General features: G+C 38.9%; 1 protein-coding gene across 1 annotated transcript in view; it reads right to left on the bottom strand.

Moving 5' to 3' along the window:
• Positions 1-4359: 4359 nt before the first annotated feature.
• The window catches only part of SNCA (synuclein alpha), a 60604-nt gene continuing 38867 nt past the window's right edge, over positions 4360-26096 (bottom strand). The window contains exons 5-6 of the mRNA XM_051619675.1: positions 5773-5862; positions 4360-4983 (exon numbers count right to left, since the gene is read on the bottom strand). Of these exons, the coding sequence (XP_051475635.1) occupies positions 4951-4983; positions 5773-5862 (123 nt within the window). The 3' untranslated portion in view covers positions 4360-4950. The remainder of the gene's footprint in view (positions 4984-5772; positions 5863-26096) is intronic.

Genomic DNA, 26096 nt, shown 5'->3' with positions numbered 1-26096 from the left:
CAAAGGCTAAACTCTAGCTCTCCAGGCACACTTGCTACTTCATCACAATTTGGCAGATTAGTGGAGAGAAAGAAACCAATGCGGGAGTGGTCAATAGAGAAAAAAAGAGGTGGAGGCATCCCAGCAGCTTGCTTTTCATAAGAACATTCTCCTTGTTAAATCCCAAGTTAATAATCAGAGATGCATGGGTGCTCTAGCCTCTTGTAAATAGATCTTCTATGCTGCTGATGAAAACAGCTCACTCATAAATGTCAGATGTTCACCTTTTCCACAAAAATATGCCCTTTAGATGTATCAGATGCTGACAGACTCTGACCTGTATTCAGAGATGCAAATATTAATGGAAAATGCTGAAAATCAACTTTCATACCTTCACTGGAGGAAGCATTTTCAAAGCATTTCTTCCAACATGGAAGAAATCTCATCTGACCTAGTTTCCTACTCTTGTTTGTTACCTCCTGGCTGTCTCATCTGAGGTTCCACCTGCTGTTTCTCCATCTGCCAGCCTTTTTAGATCAGAGGAACCTTCTGAGTTACACATTAAATGTCAGGCAGGCTTGAGAAAAGTTGTTTATGTCTGCGTTTAAACAGATATTTTCCATTACAAATGCAGCATGGAGGTTAAGAGCTCATTTGCTTTTGGTTACCACAACCCAAGAGCAAGTCTGTTCTGTGAAAACTGATGCTATTAGTTCAGACCTGCATATATCCAACCAGAATGATGATACCCTGTGAAGACCATGATTAGTTTATTTCCCAATAATGTTGAAAGCCTCAAGCTGGGGGCCAAGAAGTGTCAGATCATTTAGTCAGAATCATTGGAAGCCCTGTGTTGACTGAAATTGAACCCAAAATCATTATCAGGGAACCATCTATCTTCTCACACTTACCTCTTAAGCTACCTCAGAATAGAACACAAAGATTTAATATGCATTACTATGTCATTAAATATCAATTACCTGAAGGAGTAATTACCTCTAAGGTTGCAATATACCTAAAGGCAACTACTTCACTCAAACCCAACATTTGAGGTATGCTGTACCATGCAGTATTTACAGTACAGTATTTTGCTAGAATGTAAGATCACAGTGCTGCTGAGAAAGCCTGGTGCGGACTTAACTGTGGGATTTTATGGTAATCTTCATTTTTCTGCTACTTTTGCTATTACATGTTCTATTTACATGTTCTGCAGAGGGACCCTGATCATCTGATCTCTGCTGTTTCTGTTACGCAGGCTTAAGAGAAGCACCACAAATCACCCACACCCATGCAAGTCAAGGAAAAGACCTCCTTTATTTTCAGCAAGCTAGGGATCAGAGTCCTGGAGCACCACCTCCACTGCGCACCATCTGACAGAAGAGAATGGGAAACTCACCAAGTCAGTATGGACTGCCACACATCAGTTGTATGAGATGATGAAATGCATCCTGGAGCTATTTGTGTCCTAAAACACCCTTGTGAAGCCAGCAGGAATCTTTCCACTGATTTCTGTGAGAAATTTGGATCAAATCTTGGAGAGAAATTAAGTAAGTTCTATATGGTATATTAAGATTTTATGAATATGCATAGGTAGCCATTCTGTACCTTCCTTCCATTTTGCTCCTGGAAGAATTCCAGCCATTAAGGGGATGGCTGGATTTCCAAGTCTCCCAGTTCCTGGAGGCAGAGGTCTCTACTCCGAGTTTGCTGCAGCTGATTGTCCTGCCGTCCATGTCAGATACTTCCATATGACAATCACTGAGTCTAGACTGCCTGTGTTATGAAAGCCAGGATGAGTAAAATATGTATTCCTGAAGAGATGCATCCATGTCACTCTTCCCCGTGTTTAGGACATTGTATTAACCTTATCTACAATGGTCTTGTGGGAAAGCAGGAAAGTATTTCTTGCCTTAGCCCTCAAATACGACTTGAAAGTCATTATACCAAAGGCATGTAACACAAATATTAACACTATGATTTACAGTAATAAAAACATTATTACAATGTGCCTAATTAATAACCATTATGAGACAAATTAAAACTGTCAAATTATAACAAAAAGCAACGTGTTTTTCCCTGGAGGACTGGAAAATGGTGAGACTCATTATTAACTCAAAATTTGAGGACAGAAGATTGTTCTCAGTTTGAGTTGAAATCCTGGCTCTTAAGCAAAAAAGGGCTCTGAGGTATATTCCTCTCTGGCAGGCATTGCTACACCAGTAGAAGCATTTTTTAATACTCAGGGCAGACACTTAAAAAAAATCTGAATACAGGAGTATCTATTTAGTTCAGCTTTAGCACCCAACACAATTCTGAGATCTGCAATGTGTGCATCAGTATTCATCTTGCTGCAGGAAATAAGAAAAAATGGCATTTTGTTTACCTGGAAAGGATGGCCAGACAGCCCTTAAGGAATCTAATTAAAATGCAGCTTGTTACCAGAGCAGTGCATCATGCTGTGCTGCCATAGTAACCAGGGGTCCCACGGACTTTTGGGGCCATCTGCGGGCATGTCTGCAAGAGGGATGAGAAGCAAAATGATCGCCAATGGTACACTTTGAATGGCCTGAAAATCATGAATGATTTGCTCATGTTAGCTGGTGAAAGAAAATAATTAACTCCTACATGCTCAGATGTAGGCCAGCCTCAGGAGTCAATTGATTCTTATAACTGTTTTTCAAGACATACTGCTCCCCATAGCTTGTTTAAGACTTGCATAACTTACTTGCAAAATGTGAGCAACAAAATAGTTTAATTTGATTCTTTAATAGAGAAACAGTAGAGCTATCAAGACCTCAAAGCTGTGGAAGAGAAGATTAACAACAGAAATACATATTCTTCTTAGGATGATATTTCCGGTGCTATTTCCTGAAGAATCAGGTAGCTGGCAGGTCTGAGTTGTTGCTTTTGGTGGATGAGTCCCTGCTACATGCTGGGAAAAATCACACCACAGTACCAGGCTTTTCTTCCCAAGTCTTCCTACTAGAACATATCCTTAAAGTGCATTAATAATTATAAAAGCAGTATCTTACACCGTGCCTTCTTCTGATATTAATTTTCCATAGACACAATGAATAGATTTGCCATGGAGGCATTAAGATAAATTTTAAGAGTAGAGATGTCCAAGTCAAGAGATTCTTTTGACACACCTGTGAAGGAGACTGCAAATTGTTAGTGGTTTGTTGCAGGTAATAATGAAAGATTTCTGAAAAAAAGTGCAGGACTTTAGGTTGCATTAAACAATTTAACTGTTGATGAAAATCAACAGTTGTTGATGAAACAGATGAAAATCGCAAGTTGTTTGAGCTTATCAAGGGAATTTTTAATTGCTTTGAAAAAAGAACTTGATAGGAATTCTTCTGAAATAAATCAATTTCATCAGAAATAGGAGGTTGGGACTGTGGGTGACATGGGAAATTAAAGCACTGGTTTTCTAAGCATTATGAAACCAATATGTTAATGCCATTTTGGCTCATAGTACTACAACATCAGCTCCCACCATATACAGCTGAGATGGGAACATACCCAGAAAGAGACCTTCCAGGTTGGGCATGCAAATATCAGAAAAGTTGCAGAAAGCCAGAAAGGAGCTCAGTTCAAGCACAAGTTGAGAGTTCAGCTTCTGGGGTTTAGGGTGTCTTTTTGTACATACCAGTGACATGTATTATGTGGCTGTGCTTAAGTTTCTCCATTTATAAAAACAGAAAATAATACTTACCTGTTTTAAAACCCATGCCATAGAACACTGGAAAGACTAGCTGTAAGGGAAGTTCAAAATCTTACTCAGGATTAGAGAACCTTAACTGAAAAAAACCCACTGTATCATTCAGATTAGAGGCAACATTTGATCCAAATTAGCAGAAAAGAAAACCTGACAGAAGAAGAGCATCTCACATTTAAATCTTTTCACTATATGGACAAGTATCCAGGCAACACAATAACAAAAATTACCTTGTCTAAAAACAGACAATAGACTGTACTTTTGCTAAATGGGTCTCTAAACAAGACAAATTGATTGCAACTAAACCATTCCTCTTCTGTATAACCCAACATTTTAACAACCTTGAAACAGTAATTCCTCAAAGGGCCTCACGATTTTCTAATAATCTGCTGCAATCCATTATTAATGGCTTCATTTGTTCTCAGGTTCTCCTTACAACACAAAGTTTATTAGCACTACAAATGAATCAATTTTGTCAACAATTTACTCCAGCTCATGTACCAGTCTGATTCTTCCATTCTTCATCCTGTTTTTGGTATAGACTGGGCTTCCATTTGCTGGTTTTGCTCCTGCAGGAAGCAACACAACCTGAACACCTTAACAGGGGCGTCTGGAGAGGAATGAAGGTGTAATAAATCATAACTAATCTAGAAGATCACTTTAATGGGTTACATTTTATTCGCTTCAGTTGAACACCATTATTTACAGACACAGGTTAATAAAACACACCACAAAACAATAAATTTTCAACAGATATTTATAGGTGCATAGTTCATGCTCAATTACTTGTTTTTATATGTATAATACATACACATATATATAAAGCTCTCACAATAAGTCATCTCTGCACAGAAAGAACAGTCATAGGAAACAAATAAAAATTGTATCATAAACTATATCAAATTACTGACAGCTTATCAACAAAACATGTACAGAGTTAGAAATAAGCAGTAGACACTTAGGTGTTTTTATTTAATATTTACTTTTTTAACTTTTAAACTTGAAGCCACAATATCCACAGCACAATAATGATCCTGCCAACCAGCTTTCATTTCAGCAGGCAGAAATGCTGAAACAAGGTGGATGCAGTCACAGATACTCCAATCATTGCTGATGGAAGACTTCAAAATACACCGTAAAAACTGTAAAAAAATGTTACGACTGGGCACATTGGAACTCAGCACTTGTACAGGATGGGACATCTTTAGTAGTTAGTAGATTTCAGGTGATATAAAGGAAGGAAAGGACTCTCATGCTTCAGGTTCATAGTCTTGATACTCTTCCTAATGAGGAGAACAGAAATCAGCACTACTAATATTTCATATAAATATATCCTAGTTTCACTGCTTGTTCTAGTCCTAGTGGATTCAACGCCGAAGCATTATGGATTTTCATGTGACCAGGATGTTGCCATTTATTATTATTTTGTCACATCTTCCAGATACTGCACTTTACAAGCTGTGGTATTTACAGGAGAATTGTGCTTTTACAGCAGTTAACATGCTATCTGGCTGATGTTGCCACAATCTCTCAAGACCACCCATGGCAACTCACTTGGAGAGGGAGGAGGACCACCTCTGGGCTGAACAGCCCACCAGATACTTGTATAAGTCAGTAAAGCACTTAAATGTGTGTTTAACTAAGGGTACATGAGCAGCGTCTGTAATTTCAGTGATATTCAAGATGTTAACAATGTTAGCAATGAATTACCATGTTTTACAAAGCATCATGCCTTGATAAATGGGCAAGCTAATAAAACAATCTACGAAGCTGCAGTTTTTCCCATATTCCACATCAATCATAAGGAAAACATGGAAGTTTACTGTGGATTACACAGCAACCCAGGCACAAGTGTTTTGAAACACAAAATTTTACTGTTAAATTTCCTTAGTATCAAGAAAGCAATGGGTTTTCTGATTCCCAGCACTACACCTCTGAAAGATTTTGGCCAAAGAGACTGCGGTTCTGCTGTGCCCTATACCAGGCTATATGTAACTTGAACATGCAGGCCTTCATGTTCTCCTGTGCCCTTCTCCTGCATGCATTCACAGCAAATACCACAACAGATTTACCTCTGGAGGCATTTCATAAGCCTCATTCTCAGGATCCACAGCAACACCTGTATTATTCACCATTCCCTCCTGCAGGAAACCTTCTTCATTCTACATTTAAAAGAGGGAAAGAAAAGTCACAGACTGTAACTGCTTGTCATTTGTAATTTATGCCATAGTGTATTGTTCATCCCCATCAGTGGTTGACTTCTTGGCCTGTCCTTTCATTGTGGGATGTTGCCATGGGTTGTGAAGAGAAAGATCTGTTCCATATTCCACAGCAGTATCCATAGGAATGACTACTATCATCTTTCTGAATAGCTGAAGTGTTGATAAGCCATTTGTCTCTTGCCATGGACAAGCCAAGAAATCAATCTGAACAAAAGAACAGTACCATCAGCAACTTGCTGAATATCTTTGGAAAATATTTTAATTCCACAGAAAATGCTTTGGTCAATTTACGAAGCAGAACAAATATTTTGCTCCTTATGAAACTGGTCTGGGAAATATAGTCCTACACAATTTTTTTTAAGCAGGTTATCACATTAATTTCTGTTTAGCTACTTGGAGGAGTAGTCACAGGTATGTAAAAGTAGTTGTAAAAGCAGGCCAAAAGAATTGGATTGTATCAAGACACAAAAATGAAACAGTAATTCAATTATGCATTTTTTTAAGTTAGTAATTAAATTGTATATTTTAATGTTATAGATACATTAATACTCTCATAAATCATGGCTTATTTTACAGATTTAGCCTTTTCATGGGACATTCCAAAGTGGCTGAAAAAAAGGGAGAACTATGATAATTCAGATTATTGCATGCTGTTTTTTTCCTTCAGTTTTAGAACCTAACTGTATTGGGAAAATCTATTGTCCTTTGATGGATCACACCTCTATATGCTTGCTTATGTCAACCAGCATGCTACTCTACGCAGTACTAGTATATGATACATGGCAGCTTCTTACACTTTTTTTTCCTGGGCCTCTGTCATTGACCATTATAGAAGTGATTCTATTTTACATAGCAATTTTCATAAGAACCTCTTGGTATTCATGGGATTGCAACAGCAGAGGGAATAACTTGTTGAGTAAGATTACATAAGTGTTGTCTTAGAACTGTAGATTTTATTTACAAAACACAAATTAAGAGGAAAAAAACCCCAACATTCTAATTGGGCCAATTCCCATAGTAGTTGCTACTACAGAAGTTCACAGAGGAGAAACATGCTGAAGTTCGTCCTGAACTGTAAGAAAATTGATATGAAAACAGACAAAGTAGCTCAGTGGAACTATTGCAACCATGCTGATTTATACCACTTGCCAATCTAGACAGAAATGCACTAAAAACAACTACAGATACTCAGGAAGAAATTAACTTAAAAAAATCCCTGCAGGATGGTAGTGTAGACGGAAATACAAAATTAAGTAAGTTACAAACCAGACTAATGAGGTAATTCTTCAAAGTCTGCAATTTACAGGCTGGTGATGCTAAATTAAATTTAGGATATCAATAACATGAGGATAAGAGAGGCTAAACCTGAACCTCATCTCTGAGAGTTTAAAGCAAAATAGAAAATAATACTCAAAACTGGTGGCACTAAACTCTCTTTACCTTCACATAGTATTTATCAGGCTTCTGCTATTCACTCTTTGCCATGTGTCAGTTCTCTCTGTGGTTTCATCAGGTGAGCCTATTCATAATATTCTGCTCCTCATTTGCTGCATCTTTCCATGCACAAATTGTGACTATGTCTGCCAAATACAAATCCTATTCCTCCTTGGTTCTGGCACTTTTTCTGGCACTGATGCATGTGCACACACACAAGATCTTCACTCTCATCACTTAAGTCCAGGATATGCCAAATTTATTTCCGTAATGTGGATCCTTCTCTCTAGCTTTGAAAGGACAAATATGAAGGTATCTGGTCCCGCTGCTTCTCAGTGGAGCCAGATATGCTTTTTCTTTTAGAAGAAAACAGTATAGTCTCTATGGAGTCAATGCCTACTATTCTGCCAAGTTTCCTCCATGCACATGCCTGCTATCAGTTAACATCCTCAGCTCCTCTATGGCATAAATAACATGGACAAATTCAAAAGGTCGTAAATGGGACATAAATAAATAAGGTTGCTAATATCTTTATTTAGGCCTGTGTCTTCCAGAGGAATGAATAATTTTGGATGTTCAACATGACAGACAACTTTTCCAGCATGAAATTATCAGAAAACCTGGGCCAAATTACAGTTCTGCCCTGGTTTATAAAAACATTCAAGATCCTAAGCTTATTTGATGAGCAATATTTAATTACTGTAACTTCTAAACAAATATTCAGGAATATTTATGGCTATTTACTTTCATGAGAAGTAGCATCAGTCCCTAGCAGCTTTGTCTGGAATAGTTCAATAGTGTGTGCAATGCAAATTTTAAAGTTGCTGCTGTGCACTTGATCTAACAGACCAGCTCTAAGGACCTACAGCTCTGGTCTACTGCTTTTCCATTTAATCCTAGATATAATTTAATTTCTGCTTTACCCAATCATTAAGGAACAGCTTCAGCTAACAATCACTACATCAAGTGAAACTGTGCCCAAAAATCAGTCTTGAAGTTGCACGAGGAAGAAAGCATGCAGCTTAATGTTATCTGTAGCAGGAAAACAGATGGCAAATGAAACCGCCAGGACCATTAGTTAACGATGAAGAAAAAAGATTTGCCAGCTGTATTTCAAAGAAGAGCTTCAAAGCTTGTACACTGTTAGGAACCTCAGCCACAGGGCAGGATTACTGAGACACAATGCCTAGGAAAGGTTGAAAATATCCTCTTCCCTAGTTGCTTCACTGAGTTTAGGATGGAAATTCCTCTTCAAATAAAACAATCAGCAGCACTAGTAAAATACATTATCAATTACAACAGCAATATGGGTTTTTTTTTTTTCAAATTAAGCAAATCAGAAGCCAGAACAAACCATCAAGGGAAGTCTTTGCCTGGGAAAAGCTTATCACCTTTGTCCAGCTGCAAACAATAACAAAAACACCACCTTTCATATTTATGTCACTGCAGTTTAGACAAGAATGACATTACTCAAGGTCACATTAGTCACATTTAAATGTATAGCACAGGCAACCACATAATTTTTAATGGTGACTCTCTCTGCTTCTGATGTACTGTTCCTCTGAAGTTAGGACATCACAAAAGTAAACAACCACCCTCAGTAACACAGAGCTCTCTAAGGTAGACCTTGTATCATTATTTACCTCCTCTAAAACAAAGAAAAGCAATTTTAAGTTCTTCTGATCAATAATTCCATATCCTGATTCAGTTATGGAAGAGGGAAAACACCCAATAGACCAATTCTTATCTTAGTACGAAAGATGCAATTTTCTCTTGAAGCTGCCACCTCTATTCTTAAACCATATAGAAGGGCATTTCCAGAGGGAAAGCTTTTTATTAGAAGATCTGAAAAGCTAAACATAAGCTTCTCAGTGATGAAGTCAGTTTTTAACTGGAGAGCATATGATCTTTTGCAGAGCAAAACTTTAAAAATGGGAAAATTACATCTTACCCAATAAACCAGGTGTTAAAAAAAATAGTGAGGTGAGGATATCTGCTTGTCCCCTGAGCCCTCCCATAAGAAAAAGCAAATGCCTGCCTCTATTTCAGTTTAAAGCATGGTCACTGTAAGACTTGTATTTCTACATGTGCAGAGAGTCTTGTGCCCTCAGACCCCATGTTATGGGAAGCAAGCTTTTGTGGGTGGCCAGAACTGAGCACAGCACAGCACACGGTGCTGTCCACCGGAAGAAAGAGCAGTGTTAGCTTCTGCTATCAGCACTCCCATCTGCCTTCACAAAGCTTTGTGACCGTCAGACTTGTACAGTCCAAGACCTACGTGCCACCAACTCAGAAGCCCACCCGCACCTTCCATGGGAAGGAAGGAAGGACTGCGGTGTAGTGTGCTCTGCTCTCATTTTTTTGAGCAACTTGCCTCATTTTCTAAACAAAGGGGAGATGGCGTCCCATCGTTGTAAACTGGCACATTTCATGACCCTAGGCCCTGTTTCTAACTCAAGGAACAGGTACAAAGTAACTGGTGCACAATGTGACATAGAAATTATTTGCTGCAATTGCTCCAAAATGTTGACTTTTCCTCCTTTAGTACAGGAATGAATCCTGCTAAGCTGTGTGCATGACAGTGTGAAATGACCCCTTTTGCAAAAAAATAATAATCAAACTAACTTAAAAGTGTTCTTGAAGACATAGCCCTGTTTTTATTTTTATTGCCATCAGAAATAAATTATTTTATGTCATGGACAAAGCAACTTCAAAAGGAAGCATTTTAACTGTAATTTAGCAGCTGATCTAAGCAGTATAATTTGCTATCACTCTGGCTAGTTACATGTTTTTTCTTTCCATTATGAATGCTGAAGGAGTCATGTATATTCTCATTTTGATTGGAGACTAATTCCTTCTGGAGTGATTCCATTTTCTGAGATAAATAAACCAGGCTACCAAAGTGTCTGCTCTTAAATCTTTGACACTGGCAAGAGGACATCACCCTGGAAGTCACTTTCACTAATCACAGAGGTCAGAAGGCACCTCTGGAGATCACCTAGTCCAACATCCCAGCTCAGGGCAGGGTCACCTAGAGCAGGTTGCTCAAGGATGTGCCTGGTTGGATTTTGCCATCAACACAGATGGAGACTCCACAGTTCCACTCAATAACCTGGTCCAGCTCCTGCCATAAAATTTCACATTCATGTTGTTTCATGCTGATTTTCTGTTCTTGAGACCTCTATGAAATTTCTCATGCAGATACTGTGGGAGGATTTTTTCTCTAGTAGAAAGCTACACTGTTCACAATCAATTATATACATAAAAACAAGGAGAGGCATATCTCAGACACCTGACAAATTAATGTAACTTGGGAAGTCATAGTTAATTTCAACAAAATAACTTATTATAACCTTAATAAGCACTAGTCACACCACATCACTTGACAGTCTGTTAGTGAATGTTTTATAGTTACTGATTAGCTGTGAACCAAGATAGGAGGCACTATGGACAAAACAGTTAACTAGAACAGGGAAAAAGCTGGTTTACAAGATAATTTTGGCACACCTCTTTTGTAAAGACCTTTGAAGTCCCGTTTGGAAAGTCCTTTGAGACCCTCAACAAAATGTTCCATGCAAAGCATTTTTAATATAGTCCAGTATGTTGTACCAGCTGGTACCTGTGGGAGCTTGAAAGAAAAAAATAATAATAATTTTTTTAAAAATTAGCAAATCAGAACCAATAGCATTACCACCTTGCATTACTATGTACTGATATATTACAGTAAGGGTAGCATTGTCTTATACTGTATTTCCAAGCACACTGAGGACAGAAATGGCAGAGAGGCAGGATCTGATGCTTGGTGAACAAGCCTGAACAGTGTTTTCCCTATTCAACATTAGAAAGGCCAGTCCCATCCGGGAATTTGGCATTCCCCAATAAGCCATGCCTGCTCCCTCCCTGCCTGCCTGATAGCTGTGGTCATGTACATCTTTGTGAGCCCGAATCTTATGTCCAGCCCACTACTAGTGAATTACTGAATTTGCTGTTGTTTCAGTCTGGATAATTGTACTACTAATCTGCCTTTATTACCACACTGTTATTTAGAGAAAAATTGTTTATCCCTAAAGCTGTTGGTCTCGTGCTTGTTATCACATCCTAAATGCACAACTCAGCAGGGCTGCCTTAAGCCCTTCACATCCAGTAACCAAATAATCCCTCCAGCCTGAGTAAACCCATTTCATTTTGGTATTGTATACCCTGTAAGAACATCCCACAGCAACTGACTGTCATTGTATGGTGGAGCTTAAAGAAACATTTGGGGATTCCTTTTGTGTATCTTCAGTGCAGCTGTTATACGTACTACCTAAATTCACTTCTTGCTACAGTGGGATTGCCAATGGGATTTAAATTCACCTTTGAATAGAAAGTAAATTGTATTCTTTCTTCTCCACCAAATATCACAATACTTAGGGGCTCAGTATTGGACCTCAGCAAACAAGTAACTGTCTTTTCCTTTTGGTAACTTTTTTTTTACAGCTATTTTGATCAGAAACCCCAACTTGCACAATGGGAGAACAAGCAAATTCCTCACAACATGCAAAACAAAGATATAATTAAAAAGGCCTCAATTTATTTACTGATTATAACTGAGTTGTCAGATCAGTTTTGGATGCTCTAAAGCTCCTGTTCACTGCAACAGTCAGTGCCCTCAAGCCTGAGCTGTGAAGGACAACCCATTAACAGCACTCTAGTGGATTTACTCCAGAGAAACAGAAAGGAGAAATATCTGTGCACTAGCTAGAAAGAAGTATATAGTTTTAATTATCTCTAAGCTAAACACCTAATTGAAGGAAATTATGAGAAAGCATTATGTGTGAAGGAAACTAGCTGTTCCAGTGCAGAACTCATTTTGAAAACCTATAATGAAATGAAACTGTTGCCCCCCTTCTTAAATGGAGAGTGGAAGTGAAGAAGAGATTTAATTAAACAAATAAATGTTGGCGTGATAGCACAATTGCAACAAAAGGCTGACATAGTGCCTGCAAGAGCTACAGGCTGCATTTTGATTCATGTTTTTATGCCCTTCAGTGGGTAATGACAAAAGTGAGAAGGATGAAGACTGAGGCCTATGGAGAGAGGAACGAATGTGAAGACTTCCTAAGTGTGTGTGGTTATCAGTCCATCTTGGTGCCCATAAGTAGTTGGAAATACCTGCTGTTTTCAACAATTTATAACAGTTGTAAATTCATAGAAAAACATATTTCAATACAATATAGATTGTGTATACTTTTGTTTCCTTCCTTTAAAATTCCCCATTTAGTGCTACTTGTAAAGATGAGACTCAGTTCAGAGTACAACAGGAACATTTCTGTAAGAAATCAACTTTCCTCAAACTCAGAATCGTATTATTGCATAAACAAGACAGGTAAAATTAGCTAATTAGAGCTGCTGTTATGTTGTTATTTGCTGATTAATGGATTACATGGGGAACCCACCCATTGCACAGGTCAGACCAGCAGGTCATATAAATTCTAAAGTGACTGACACGCGCATTAATTACAGGTTGCCTAGGGGCTGAGTCAATGTACCATCTGTAATGCATATAAATGCATCCATAACTCACAGCCTGTTCAGCTTCCTGAATCTGTGGTGACATTGAAAAATCCACAGGAAGAAAAACCTAGAGCTTAACACTAAAAAAGACTGTAGTAATTTCTGATTGCAAAATAGTGGGGATTATACACACTAACTGTCATATCAGAGGACTGCAGTCACATCTGCACCTCTCTTGACATTCTCCTGAACAAAGTAGAGAAGCATAGGTCAATAAAAATATTTTAGGGTAATTAATCTGCTCAAACAATATCCACTATCAATCAACATAGTGATTTACATTCTCAAGAACTGATGTTCCATAGTGCTGTTTCACAGAAATCTTGAGTCCAGTAATAATGCTATTTTCAACAAGGACTTGGAAGAAGGACCAAGGGCTGCACTTTACTGTACACACTTGGTCTTATGCATTAAGAAAGAACAATAAGCAGCATAAGTTTACTTTTGTTATTCTTGCTACATAATTCAAAGATACCTTGACAAAATTGAGTAAGTGACTGAAATAAGTAAGATGCAGCTCAATAGGAAAGTGTTAAGATGCTGCACTTAAGCACTCACCAAATCAAAGAGGAACGGCAAATGGTGCTCAGAAAATAATTACAAAGCTGAAGAATAACACAGGCCAGCAATGTCATGTTTACTGCCAAATAGGCAATCCATTATCTCCTGTACTAACAAGCCTGTGATGTGATCTGCTTGGTCTAATCCAGTTCAAAGGTGCCTTCTCCTGAATACAGAATTTGGTCTACACAATGCACCTTGCTGGGGATGTTGGGAGACCCCAAAGGAGAACAGCAAGAATGATCACAACTTAAAAGAGAGAGGAAAGATGAAGGGACCTGTCAGGAAACGATAAGTGAACTAGGTTTAGATAATCCTAAAGGAATCACCCTACTTAGAAGTGCTTAAGAACATTCTGTCCTACATCTGCCCTACATCTGTCAGGAGTTCCATGAGATCAGCTAAACTCATCTTAATCCTCCCTGCAGCAGTGGAGGATTCTCCAATCTGCATGAAGCCATCATCAAGAAGGACCTCCAATGATGATACCTGAGCTTTGCCTTCATTACATAAAATAAAAACATAATGATACAGGATATTGACTGATCATGTTAACTAGAAGAATGACACACATCAGCCTAGCAGTCAGCATAGAAATTAACAACTTTTTATGGATTTGGCTCCATTAAGTTAGTAAAGATGATTTTAAACTGCATGGTCCCAGTCAAAGCTGCAAAGTTATTTTACCATACTTTATTTAAAACTGCTTGAATACCAGAATCACATTTCAACATTCTGAAAATTTTTAGTGCAGATAAACTCCAGAAGTTACTGTAGAGATTCCAAGGGTATATATTCTCTTTCCTAAGAGAGAAAATCAAAGGAGGAAAAGAAGTTCTCTGTAAAAGAATTCTCAACTACGCGAAGTTCATTTGACGCTGTATCATCTAAAAGAGGAATCTCTAAACCATAGTTATTTCTCCTAGTCTTAGAAAATGTTCCCTAAACAGAACTTGCAGGACCAGCCAACCCCCTAGTTCCCACTTGTTACAGTAGGCCCAGAGAGCAAACACATTTCAGCTCTGGACCCCATCTTGTGTGAGTGTATTTACAATCCAGTGACGTAACTTCAGTCACTTCCAAGGAAGTTGTTAAAGAAAGAGAGCTCTACAGCAAGTGGAAAGAGGGCAGGGTTTTCTCCCTTTCGCTCTCTCCAGAGTACAAGTAGATAAACTTTGAGGAGAGCTAGTGGCAGCATGGTCACTTCAAAGGCTGTAATTGATTGATAGGATGTGCTGTCAGTGAAGTGGTTACTCTTCAGTTGTTATCAGCAAGCATCCCTCTTTAAAGCACTCCTTCAGTTCCAACACATCACAGCACTACCTGGCTGGGAAATCTTAAAACATGTTTATTCTCAGGAAGAAACAAGCACTTGCTCTGAAAAACACATGCAGCAATTATTTGAGCTATAAAGGTTTCAGGTGTATTTCCTGAAATTGTGATCTATTGTAAAGACTACAAAAGACTGGAAAGTCAGCCTCCATTTTAAAATTTATACTCCTGAAGTATCCCTCTTTATTTGGAAGCAAGTATACAACTCTTCAGAGCTTTCACTTGCATTGGGAAAGATTACTTCTCAGTCCATTGGCCTAAAACACAAACAACACATACGTCTCCTCAGATTATTCTTCTGTAGAAGAAGAAATAATTATTTTTAACTAAGTGGAAATAATTATTTTATAAAGTTTACTTAATAAGGTGTAAAAGGCAGGGAGACTCTTAAAGGACTAGTACCTAAATATACAATGCTCTAGTATCTGTGTTTTCTTCCTTACCCGGGCACTGTTACTGTTATCTTTGTGCCAACAAGGCTCTCGATCCCCTTCCACCCAGGTAGGGAAAGAGAGAGAGAATGAGGAAAGAGACTCTCTGGATTGAAAACTAAACTAGACAGCTTTCATTCAATACTAAAGAGAAAAGAAAATATATACAATTATAAACAAATGTATTCAGGAATGTGCAAACCCCTATTGCCTCCTGCCCCCCCCCAGCAACTCCCACAGCATCTCCTGAGCTGCAGACAGTTCCGAAAAGTCCCAGAGCTGCCAGAGAGGGCTCAGAATGATGAGGGTCAGGAGAGCTCGAGCCTGGGGGTCGACGGTGAGGGATGGATGGAGTCCTTCCTGGATGCCGGCTATGGATGGAAGAGAAGGGAAGGAGAAAAAGGAAGGAAGCTGTCTTCGTGATCTCTGACCTTCCTCTGAGCTTACATAGATACATGGAATGGAATATCTCTGGCCAGTTTTGCTGTCTGTCTAATTCAGCCTCCTACAGGTGAGTCACAGATCTCTCGTAGTGCCTGAGCCAGCAGGGCAAAGATGTGGCCGTGGAGTCCCATCAGTAACAAAAGCATTCCAGTTTGTTATCAGTCCTAGCCAGAACACTTTGTTACTCGTTAAAAGAAAGCTTACTGAAGGAAAAAAAAAAAAAAAAAAAATCAGTAAAAGGAAAAGTGGCTTCATCCTGGCTCAAACCAGGAAACTTTGCTTTTCATTTCTGGCTTAGATGAAGGAAAGCATCAGACAAAAGCCTGCTATCCTCTGCACTGCATGAGTGGAGTTCAAAGCAAAACAGCCTTTCCCAGGCCAAATTCTGCTCTTATCCATGCCAATACAAGCCTGGTGCAACTGTTCACCTTGCTAAGCCATTTTTATACTTGTACCTGTACTGCTGAGAGCAGCCCATCTTTATGATCCTCTTTTCAAACATTTGCTGCTGTATGTATGTGATACATACCATAAAAATCTTCACTACCTCTTCATAAACAGAAAATCATAAGAGGACAAATGTTTGTTGTCCTGGAGGAGTCATCTAAGTCACACCTCCCCTTTAGGTAGGTTCAGCTTTTGCTAAATCATTCCCAAGAGATGTCTGTGAAAAGCCACCTTAAAAGCCTCCAGTGACAAAAATTCCACAGCATCCCCAGACAATCTAATCCTATGCTTAATTACTGTTCTCATTAGCATCTTTCCTGGTGTCTAGCCTCGATCTTCCTTACTGCCATTTAGCACCAGTACTTCTAGTCTTATTCCCAGTGGACACAGTCCCTTTTCTCTCTGTAGCAAGGGTTTGATACTGGAAAGACTGTTACCCTGACTCAATTCAGTCTTCTCTGAACAAAACCAGCTGGTCTGTCTGCACAACACAGTTAGAAAAAAACTGTTGATTATCAACTACCCTCTATCTCCAGTGCTCATTTATGAGAAGTGCACACAAGGGATGTGGCTGCTTGGTGTTTGGAGCAGAGTCAAGTATGCCAGAGGTGCTGCTCCTCAGGCTGAGAGAGGACAAGAAGGGCAAGCCCCAGGGGTGTTTAACACTGAAAAAATACCTGATCCAGCATGGGCTGAGAATCTCCTCAGCCACAGATGGAGCTTCAAAGGGGAATTGTTTCTGCACTGTTTTTACCAGAAAGAGCCTTCTATTAATAAACCAAATCAAACTATTTGAAATTAAAAATACAGAGCTGCTTTTAAAGGACCAGAGCTGCATGGAAAATTACTTGTCAGAATTGTTAGAATGACACTTTTCCTCTGGTTCTTTCTTATTATAAATCACAGTAGTTCCCCAAACTTCATCTGCTAAGCAGACATCTGCCCTCTGCACCCAGGAATGAACTGGAGACACAGTAAAGTCATCACGATAAACTGCTACAATTCACAAGAAGTAGTTGGTCCCAAAGCCACAAGGAGCATAAGAAAGGGGAAATATCCTCTTCTCCACTCTGCTTTTACAGTTTGAGAGACAGGACTCAAATCATACTCCAGACACTGCCCCATTAATATTTAAGCATATGAGAGAAAAAAATTATGCATACACACGATAGATGTAGCACACAAAAAAGCAGCTGAGGCAAAGCATTCATTCTGTTCATCAGGAACAGCAGGTAAAAACACATTTCTGCCAGGAACGTCTGAGTGAAATACTGTTTAGCAATTGCACTCATTACACTATTACATCCTATGAGGATGAATAGAAAAAGCAAAACGAAACCACTTTTCTTCAAATTCAGAGCATAACAGCCAGCTACGTGGTGTTCACGGAAGTTCAGATTAAGCTGACTGAGAATAATTTAATGCATGTCATGCCAATGAGAATGATTATCAAAGCTTATTCTATAGAGATAGGGGTGCTCAGCTAAAACAGAGGAGGAATTCAGAGAACACGTGACAAATCAGCTACAGTCACAACAGCTCTTTCTCCTACAAGCCACATTTGCTGTTACAGCAATGAACATGAATATGCTGCTTAGAGCAATACACCATCTTCAGTGTCTAGGTTTTCAGTATGGTGGAGTTCTTTCAGATTTTCTGTACTGAGGATGATGCAAAAAGAGTGACAGGACCAGTCTGGGCTGCAGAAGAAGAAGGTGCATTTATAATATGACTGCCTGTAATTTGAAAACAACGCAAAAACCTACCTGCTACCAGCTGTAATGGTGTTTCTCTGCACATGCTGTTTAGTGAACATTTAGATAAAAATGACAGCCAGGATCTTGAGAATCACCCATGTAGAACTGAATACACTCAACTGACTTGCATGATTGCCACAGCTGGATGCCCAAGTGTTTGCAAATGCTCAAGCACTATTGGTTAGACTCCCAGCTGGTGAATTTATGAGCAAATGCCATTCTAGAAATGAGCCCTGCTAGAAAGTACTTATGTGGAACATGATGCTAGAAGTAAAATTAGTTTTCCATACACAAACTAAAAGACATTCACCAGTATGCTAAATAATTGTATTTTAATCTTGATTTCCAAATAAAATTGTTTCTGTTATCTGATAGTAAGTATTTGTGCATTCCCACCATGGAGGTACTTCATTGGCTGTCACTAAAGTATGATAATTTTTGTAGTGGTTTAGCATAAAAGCGGATCCTATATTTACTATTTCATAATAAGCATTTCTCAGCAAGCAGATTCAATGAGAAACTATCCTGAAAAATAAAGGTAATTTCTGTTATACTCATGTATTATTTCTGTAAAAGCAGACAGCTAACTGACTGGTTCTTACTCTCAGGTTTAGTTGCCCACCTGCCAAGAATTATCCAAGAAAGGCAGTGGCATTGAAAACTGCAACAGCAACTGCTCTAACGTTGTTAATCTCTTTCCTATATTTGCAGCTTTTCAAACATACATACATAAAGTATGGATGCTTAGTGGGTTACATTCAACTCAACTGGAAACACTTCTGCAGGATGTGCCTTGGACAATCTATCATTATCAAAAAGGTATTTACAGAATGCTCGCTTGTACCACAAATATTCAGAAGCATTTTTCTGAATGGACTCTTGCAGAAAAATAATTCAACACATTCTTCACAACAATGACAAAAATGTATACTATATGTGAGCAATCTGATAAAGAAGCTTAAAATAATATTATTAAGAAAAGCTTAAAAGGTGATCTGCTTGAACTTGATTTACACATTTCAATTCATATAAGACACGATTCAGCCAAAGATTTTGAGCACACCTTTTAGTAGTTAGTTAGTTCCATGGAAGTCAAAGCTTTTACACAGTTTTAATACTTAACACTGTAGTGAATCCAGAACTAACTTCAGAAATCCCAAGTGTTTCAAGTGCCAAACTACTTAATATGATACAGTATGACATCTTGAAATCTGATGCAAATCATTTCTATCCTGTGAGATAGAAAGACTCAGCATTTATCCATCTGTAATTTCTCAAATTAAATCACTGACAAGAGAGCTCTTCTACTGTATCCTCAGTGCAATAGAAGCATTAAGATTCACATGCAAAGAAACAGCATTCAAGCAAAGTGTGCTCCTAATGCATGTTCCAATAATCCTGTAGAGACCAAGCTTTATCTAAGTCAAAGCAAGCTTTGGACACAATATTCCCCCAATGTCTGTTCACTGCAGAAACAGAACCCCTTCAGCACTGAAGATATTTTTTTATACTTTCACCCTGTGGGAAAGAAAAATGCTCCACCTCTTTGTGATGTGTGGATGATGCTCCCATTTCCCAATTGAGTTAGCCCCAATTTATAGAGTAAGGGTGAAATATTCTAAATTGGCTGGTATCAGTACAGTGACTCAGTGATCACTGAGCAAGTGGGAGGACTTCAAGCATTTGACATTGCTTCTCAGATTCTTCCTGTCACAAATGCTAATGTTAGAGAATTTAAAGTAATTTTTATCTTGTCATTTTAAAATCTTAAAAAAGGACCTTTCATAATTCAGCAGCCTGTTAAATATTTAACAATCAGAAGGAAAGGATTTATTTTCCTTCCATGATTGTTTAACTGGTTTCAAATCTAATACTAATTCCTTCATTTGAATACAATTTATCACCATTTGCCCATTTCTCTAGGAGAAAAAAAAAGTATCCTCAAATTAAAAAATTGATTTACCTCCTAAACTTTAATGAAAAAAGACAGAATTAATATAATCAGATAGAAGATGGGGTTGTGAACCCCATGAACTACACAATCTGTATGCACAGAACCCATGTACATCTTGGAAGCTCCTATGAAATAAATGTTAATTACTGTATCCCCTTTCAAAGCTAAGTGTCTTCTGAATAGTGGCTGGACTCCTTGAACACAGAATTAACACCACCCTCTTCAAAGGTGTAGGAAGCCAGTCCCACAGGCACCAATACCCTAAAGCACTTGAACATGTTAATCCCATTTAAGTGCAAATGACTATTGTTCACCTTAATGTCAATCACACAATACTAGACTGTATCTCCCTCTAATCGATGAGCTAAAATTAAACATCTGGGAGCACAGGTTTAACCAGCTCCATTGGTCAGGTTCTCTGTCAACAACCTAAGAAGAGATGGCTCCTCCACCCTCCCACAGAAAACCTCTCCCCTGCTTGTTACCGTGTCTGTTGTATTAATGTCTCATCTACATCATAAAGCACCAGTTCAGACTCTTCACTAGTCACCTTAAGCATGCTGGTTTCTGCAGTTAGCTCAGAGTCCCCACCCGATGAATAATTCAGGCTTCAGCCTTACAGACACAGTGAAGGAGTTTGTGGGTCAGGCCTTGCACTTCAGCAGTGACTTTTTAACTTCACAGAAAATACCATATGGTCATAATGCCCTTTTCTTCAGCCCATGTTGGGTATTTCCTGGATATTTGCCAAAAAATTGCTTTTGAAATGTGATTGTTAGACTGCATGGGTCTCCCGGTGGTCACTGCTGGTGCATTTCCAGTGACTTGCTTGTACAGAGAACTAGGCCTGTAGCGCAGCACGGCCCACGTTTCCTGTAGGAAAAAACACTGACTAGCTTGTTCAACAGTATGAAAAAAACTAGAACAAATAATGAATACACTGCTCTACAAATTGAGTTATTCTTCAGGGGAAGGAAAAAAAAAAATCTCCCTTGAAATATTATGCGAAAGGCACTATGTTTTATGAGAACGAGAAAGCCAATGAGGAGAGCTGCAAGTCATGGGAAGGAGCCTTGATTTCTGATGGACTATCACCATTTCCTCCTGCATTCCAGCCACCACTAGCAGCTCCTTTACATCCCTTTCAGTTTCGATTAACCGTTTCTTAATTATTTCTATAACAACTTTATTTTACTCCACTTGACAAGTGACCCCTTCTTATAAACACTACAAAGTAACTTGGCCTCATACTCTAAAACAGGTTTTGCACAAATAAACACCAGGGCAAAGTGCTAGCAAAAACTAACAGTGTGTAACTGATGTAAATTTTTGTCCACCCCTAGGCTAAGCCCATAAATTTATTCTCTGATAAAACTTCAAAACTGCTGTCAATCATGCAGACAACCCAAGAGGCTTTATCACAGAGACTAATAGAACAGCTTTCCGTTCTCACTTCTAACACTGATAAACGTACCATTTGACACAGAGGTTAGAGCTCAGACACAGTAGCACAAGAAACTTGATTGAACGCAAGTGATGCATCAAGGCTGTGCCACCCCCTGACATACCACTTTCTTAAAATAAGTATTTTAAAGGTATCTAGAACCACATATTTGGCAGATATATATCAGAGTGCTGACTTCAGACCCCATGATTGATCACTTATCTACCATGATAGTTCGCTTACCTACCATGACTGTAATTTACCCCATATCATTGCAACTCTAAAAGCAAAATTCATTTCAAAGACTGGTCAATCATACAGTCTCATTGTGATTTGAATTTTCCCAGTACATAAACATTAAAGAGCGGAGATGGTTCTGATTAGGCATAACTGTTCAACTGCACTGCGTGAAGGCAGATAATTTTGGTAGGGATTTGGTTCTGAATGATCCCACTACTTCTGAAAAACAGAAGCTGCTTCACAGCAGCTGATGGAGGTTTGGCTGTAAGCAAAGCAAAACTAAATTTATTAGTGAGCTTATACAGTGAACGTACCAATGGAAAATCATACAAAAACCCAGGAAGAATATTAATATAAAAAAAGTTCACAATGATGAATACACAGAGAGAGGTCCATGAAAAAAAACAACAACTATTGTAAATATTTTCTAAATATTATAAAGCTTATGAACTTGTACAGTGTTGAAGGAAAAGTAACTTCATGTAATAGAAATTTAATTATGAGAGTGATACTAGGAGAGGTTTTGCCCATCTGTGAGGGCTCATACTGCAGCTGTTCATCCCTTCCTAGCCCTTAATCTCTGAAAAATAATCATTGTGTGGAAATCTAGTCTCTCCTGTCTCAGTAACCATGGCTGGAACAGTTATTTGTATATTAGCTACTGGGCTTATGTAGCCTAGTAACCATTCTTTATTTTTATCTTCTTGTGTCACATCCATCATAATTCATTTTGGACAGTTTTTTATGGTTTTGTTTTTTTTTTCTGATTCTTTTAATTTTTTTTATTTGTTTCATGATGTTTCATTTTATTTTGTTCTCAATCTGGAGAGCAATTTCCACTTCCTGATTATAAAATGGAGCTTTTAAAGTGCTAATGCTTGTCTTAGAAGTTTCAGAGCATAAATTCAGAGGCAAAGAAAATACTATAATGCTATACATCTCTTTGGGAGGGGTGCAGATTTGACAACAAAGGGCCAGGAAAAAATAGGTGCCACTGAGCATCTCATCCAAAACACTCTAGATATTTCTGACTTCTATTAATTCAGCAGGGAACTCCCCATCCCCACCTCACTGTGTTTTTCACCATCTCAGGTAAGAGCAGTCCTCCAAGGCCAGTCAGCACAGACCTGTTGCAGTGAACGGTCCCTTGCTATTACACTGGAAGATGTCCTGGCCCAAGCAGCCAGATCTTTAGAAGGGATGAGGTTTCTCTCCTCCACATCCCCCGAGTGGAACCTACTCTGCTCTGAGCCCTGTGGTCATTGCTGGATGGCTGCCAGCACAACTCCTCCAGCATGCTGGGCTGGCAGCTGAATATTACCAAAATGCAGTATTTACCAGACCTGGAGTACCCCTCAACAATCCAGCTCAGCGAACATCACTACTGCTGCTTTACCTCTTCAGTTCTATATTTTAACTGACCTTGAGATTTGAAATCTCAGTAAAAAACCCAGTAGGTGTTTGAACATCCCAGCACGGTAAGAATATTTCCCAAAATTCTGAAGGACCTTTCCAGCTCAGAAGAAAACAACTTGTTATTCCCTTCCACAATACACTTCTTTGCTTTAGTCATAGCAATCTGATGCTGCTCAATAGCCCATATTTAACGAATTACAAATTAAAAGTTGTCTTTCTGCATGGAAGTCTAACGAAGCAATTAAATCTAGCTGATGATCTTGCCAAAATGCTGAGTGTACTCACCCTGCAGAAATCCCAGCCCGACTTTTCACTGGTTTTGCTGAATTAATTGTACACACTGGGATCATTAAACCAGTCTGTCTTTATTGATACACTTATTGCAGCACTAACTCTTGCAATGCAGTTCTTTCTCTGGTATGGTTTGTTCTGAAAAGGTTCCCTAAACTGAAACTAATTTTTTACTATAAAAGCTGTGTTGATATTTGGGATGAAGTTCCTGTGAGAGCTGTACCAGTATCTCTCTGTCTTCTAAACATAATCTTTCCTCAGACATCTATCATAATCTTTCATTGTACACACAGTATTTTCAAGCTTTCCATACATCCAGTGACAGGTTTAACTCTGTGTTTGCCAGTTTGGGGATAATAAAGATCTGCCAGTACTTCTTCAACAACATTTCTTTCCTTTCCCATGCATTATTAGGCTGTGTAATTAGCTTTTTCCCAGTGTTCTATGACTGCTGAGAAAGAGCCTATTTCAAAGTCTGCAAAGTTCACAAGCAAAAACCACTCTCTGATGATGCTTGCTCTTAACAAACTGCACAGCAGGAACTGGCTCACAGCCCCTCCCCTGGACAACCTCTCTATTCCCCAGACTGCTTCTTGAGGTTCATTTGAAGTATGGACAGATAAGCTTTGCAATGCTACAAAGCCAAATAATTCCAGCTAGACAAGGTTTTGAAGTCAAGTGCATGTCATGTTTACTTACAATTTCTGCTTTATTCAGCAAGTTTGGGGGAAAAAGTCGAAAATAAATTGTTCACTGCTGATACAAAGCAGTGCCTTCTAAGCAGAGAAAAAATCTTAGTATACATGCAGAGACACTTCAGGTACTGTGCTGTGACATTACCATAAGTGACCATAACACAGTCTCTGCTTTGGATTTTTTAAAATGTTTGAGAAGGAAGAGATTAAAATTCAGGTAATATTCTTCAAAGAGCTACATCTGAGATACTGAGATAAGCAAAGCACTCAGAAAATAATGAAATGCCATCTGCTCTTCTTTGTCTCCTAATGCCTATCGGTATTTGCCAGTGTTGCCAATATTAGTCACCCTCCTCATGATAATGGGTGTTTTTCTTATGTTCTCAGCTCCCATAATCTAAATTACAATTGCATCTTATTTAAAATGCATTTTTAAAAAATCTGATTTACCCAATGCCTGGGAAAACTAGTGCAAGCCATAAGCTCAGAAAAGCAAGTTAAAACTATTTATTGGACTGGTAAATTTATTAGGATATTAAATATACTCTAGAGACTATGGAAGCTTTCAATGTAGCTCAGCTTCCACAGGGCTACCAAAAGGATAACCAGACATAAGATCCCACGTAGTGTATTGAATATCTCTAAAATCTGGTTTTAACTATGACCACAAAATATTTGTAAAATCCTGTTGCAAGCCCCATTTTTACATTGGCACAGCTCTTAACAGAGAAATCAATTGAACTCTTTCCCTTTAGAAGCCAGACAATGCACAAACACTGAACCACACAAACACAAGTCCCTCCTCATCCAAGTACAGCCTGTGCTAGTGTCTAGGAGAAAGGGGTGAAAGCTCTGCCTCTCCTGCCAACTTTACACTATCAGGGTTACATGCTATTCAGCTGCTTCACACCATTTTTATTTTTATGTAAAGTGAAGAAGGTTTTTGCTATTCTTAAGCAGAAAGTATGTCACAGCTACTGCCTGCTGACACCAGGGTGCAGCTCCTGACAAACACCATATGCACTGGAGAGGTACTAGCACAGCCCTGGCTGGCAGGTGGAGAAAGGCAGCTCAAGAAGTGCTGCCCACAGGTGCTTTACATCAGACTCAGCCTGACTGAGCTGGGACCCGAGTGATTTAGGTCCCTTCAGGTGTAGCTGGCATATGGGAAACTCCCTGCTCTCTCCCCTTTGCATTCCTGCCATAGACACCAACCAAAATCTCAACCCTAGTCTTGACCTTGAATGAGATCCATGGTCTCCATCCCCATCATCCTGCCTGTTTGAAATGGAATGTAGGGGCTGTGCTACCTAAACCCCTCCGTTCTCTGCACACAAAGTTACAGACTGCATCTGTGGAAGTGCAAAATGCTCCATGACTAATATCTGTCTCATGTAGGGCCTGTATCACCAACAGCATCTACCACAGCCAGAAAAGAGTACTTGTCCTCAGGTTCAAAGCTGTTTTGATGCTATATATGTTAAGAAAGAAACATGCACAAGCCTAGACAGCTGATGCAAGCAGGCTTGAAAGAATATGAAGTGGCCCTAATTCCCACAGCCCTTGCACAGCCCAAGCACTGGCATTTCCATGAGGAAGTTTAAACTAACAATATCCACCAGCTCAATTTATTTTAACAGCAGCACCCTGATGTCCTGATCCTGCTCAGGATTTTTGCATACATGCACTCATGTTTCTGTACCCACACAAAAGCACAAATCCAAGGATACACACGGTCCTTTACAGAATCCAAGTTCTGATGTTTCTTGCAGAGTCATTTGTGGGAGACAATTTTCAGAACTGCATATCTTTTGCTTCCTGTATGTCTGATATGAAACAGTGTAGTTAGTAATTTCCTTACACTGCTACAGTTTTTTTCCCTTGAACTAATCCAGGAGAAAACCAAGTTTTCAGACATTCAAATGTTTCCTTATAGTTACCTCCTGCTCTCCTTCGCTGGCAAGAGTTCAGTCTCAACAAAACAAAGCCATTCCTCCCCACACTTAAAACCATTGAGCTCATTAGTTACTTAATGAATTTTGTGCTTTTCTGCTGCACAGCTGCAAGCCCTAGCCTATTTTCCAAGCATCAACTTTGTTGTTGTCATTACATTACCCAGTTTTGTGCACAGAGGTTTCCTGAGTGCCATGTGGACCAACACATGTTTCTTCA

Source organism: Apus apus, chromosome 4 (genome assembly GCF_020740795.1).
Source record: "Apus apus isolate bApuApu2 chromosome 4, bApuApu2.pri.cur, whole genome shotgun sequence".
NCBI classification, from domain to species: domain Eukaryota; kingdom Metazoa; phylum Chordata; class Aves; order Apodiformes; family Apodidae; genus Apus; species Apus apus.
Note: the sequence above shows the minus strand (reverse complement) of the source record. Positions and strands in the feature narration are given on the sequence as shown.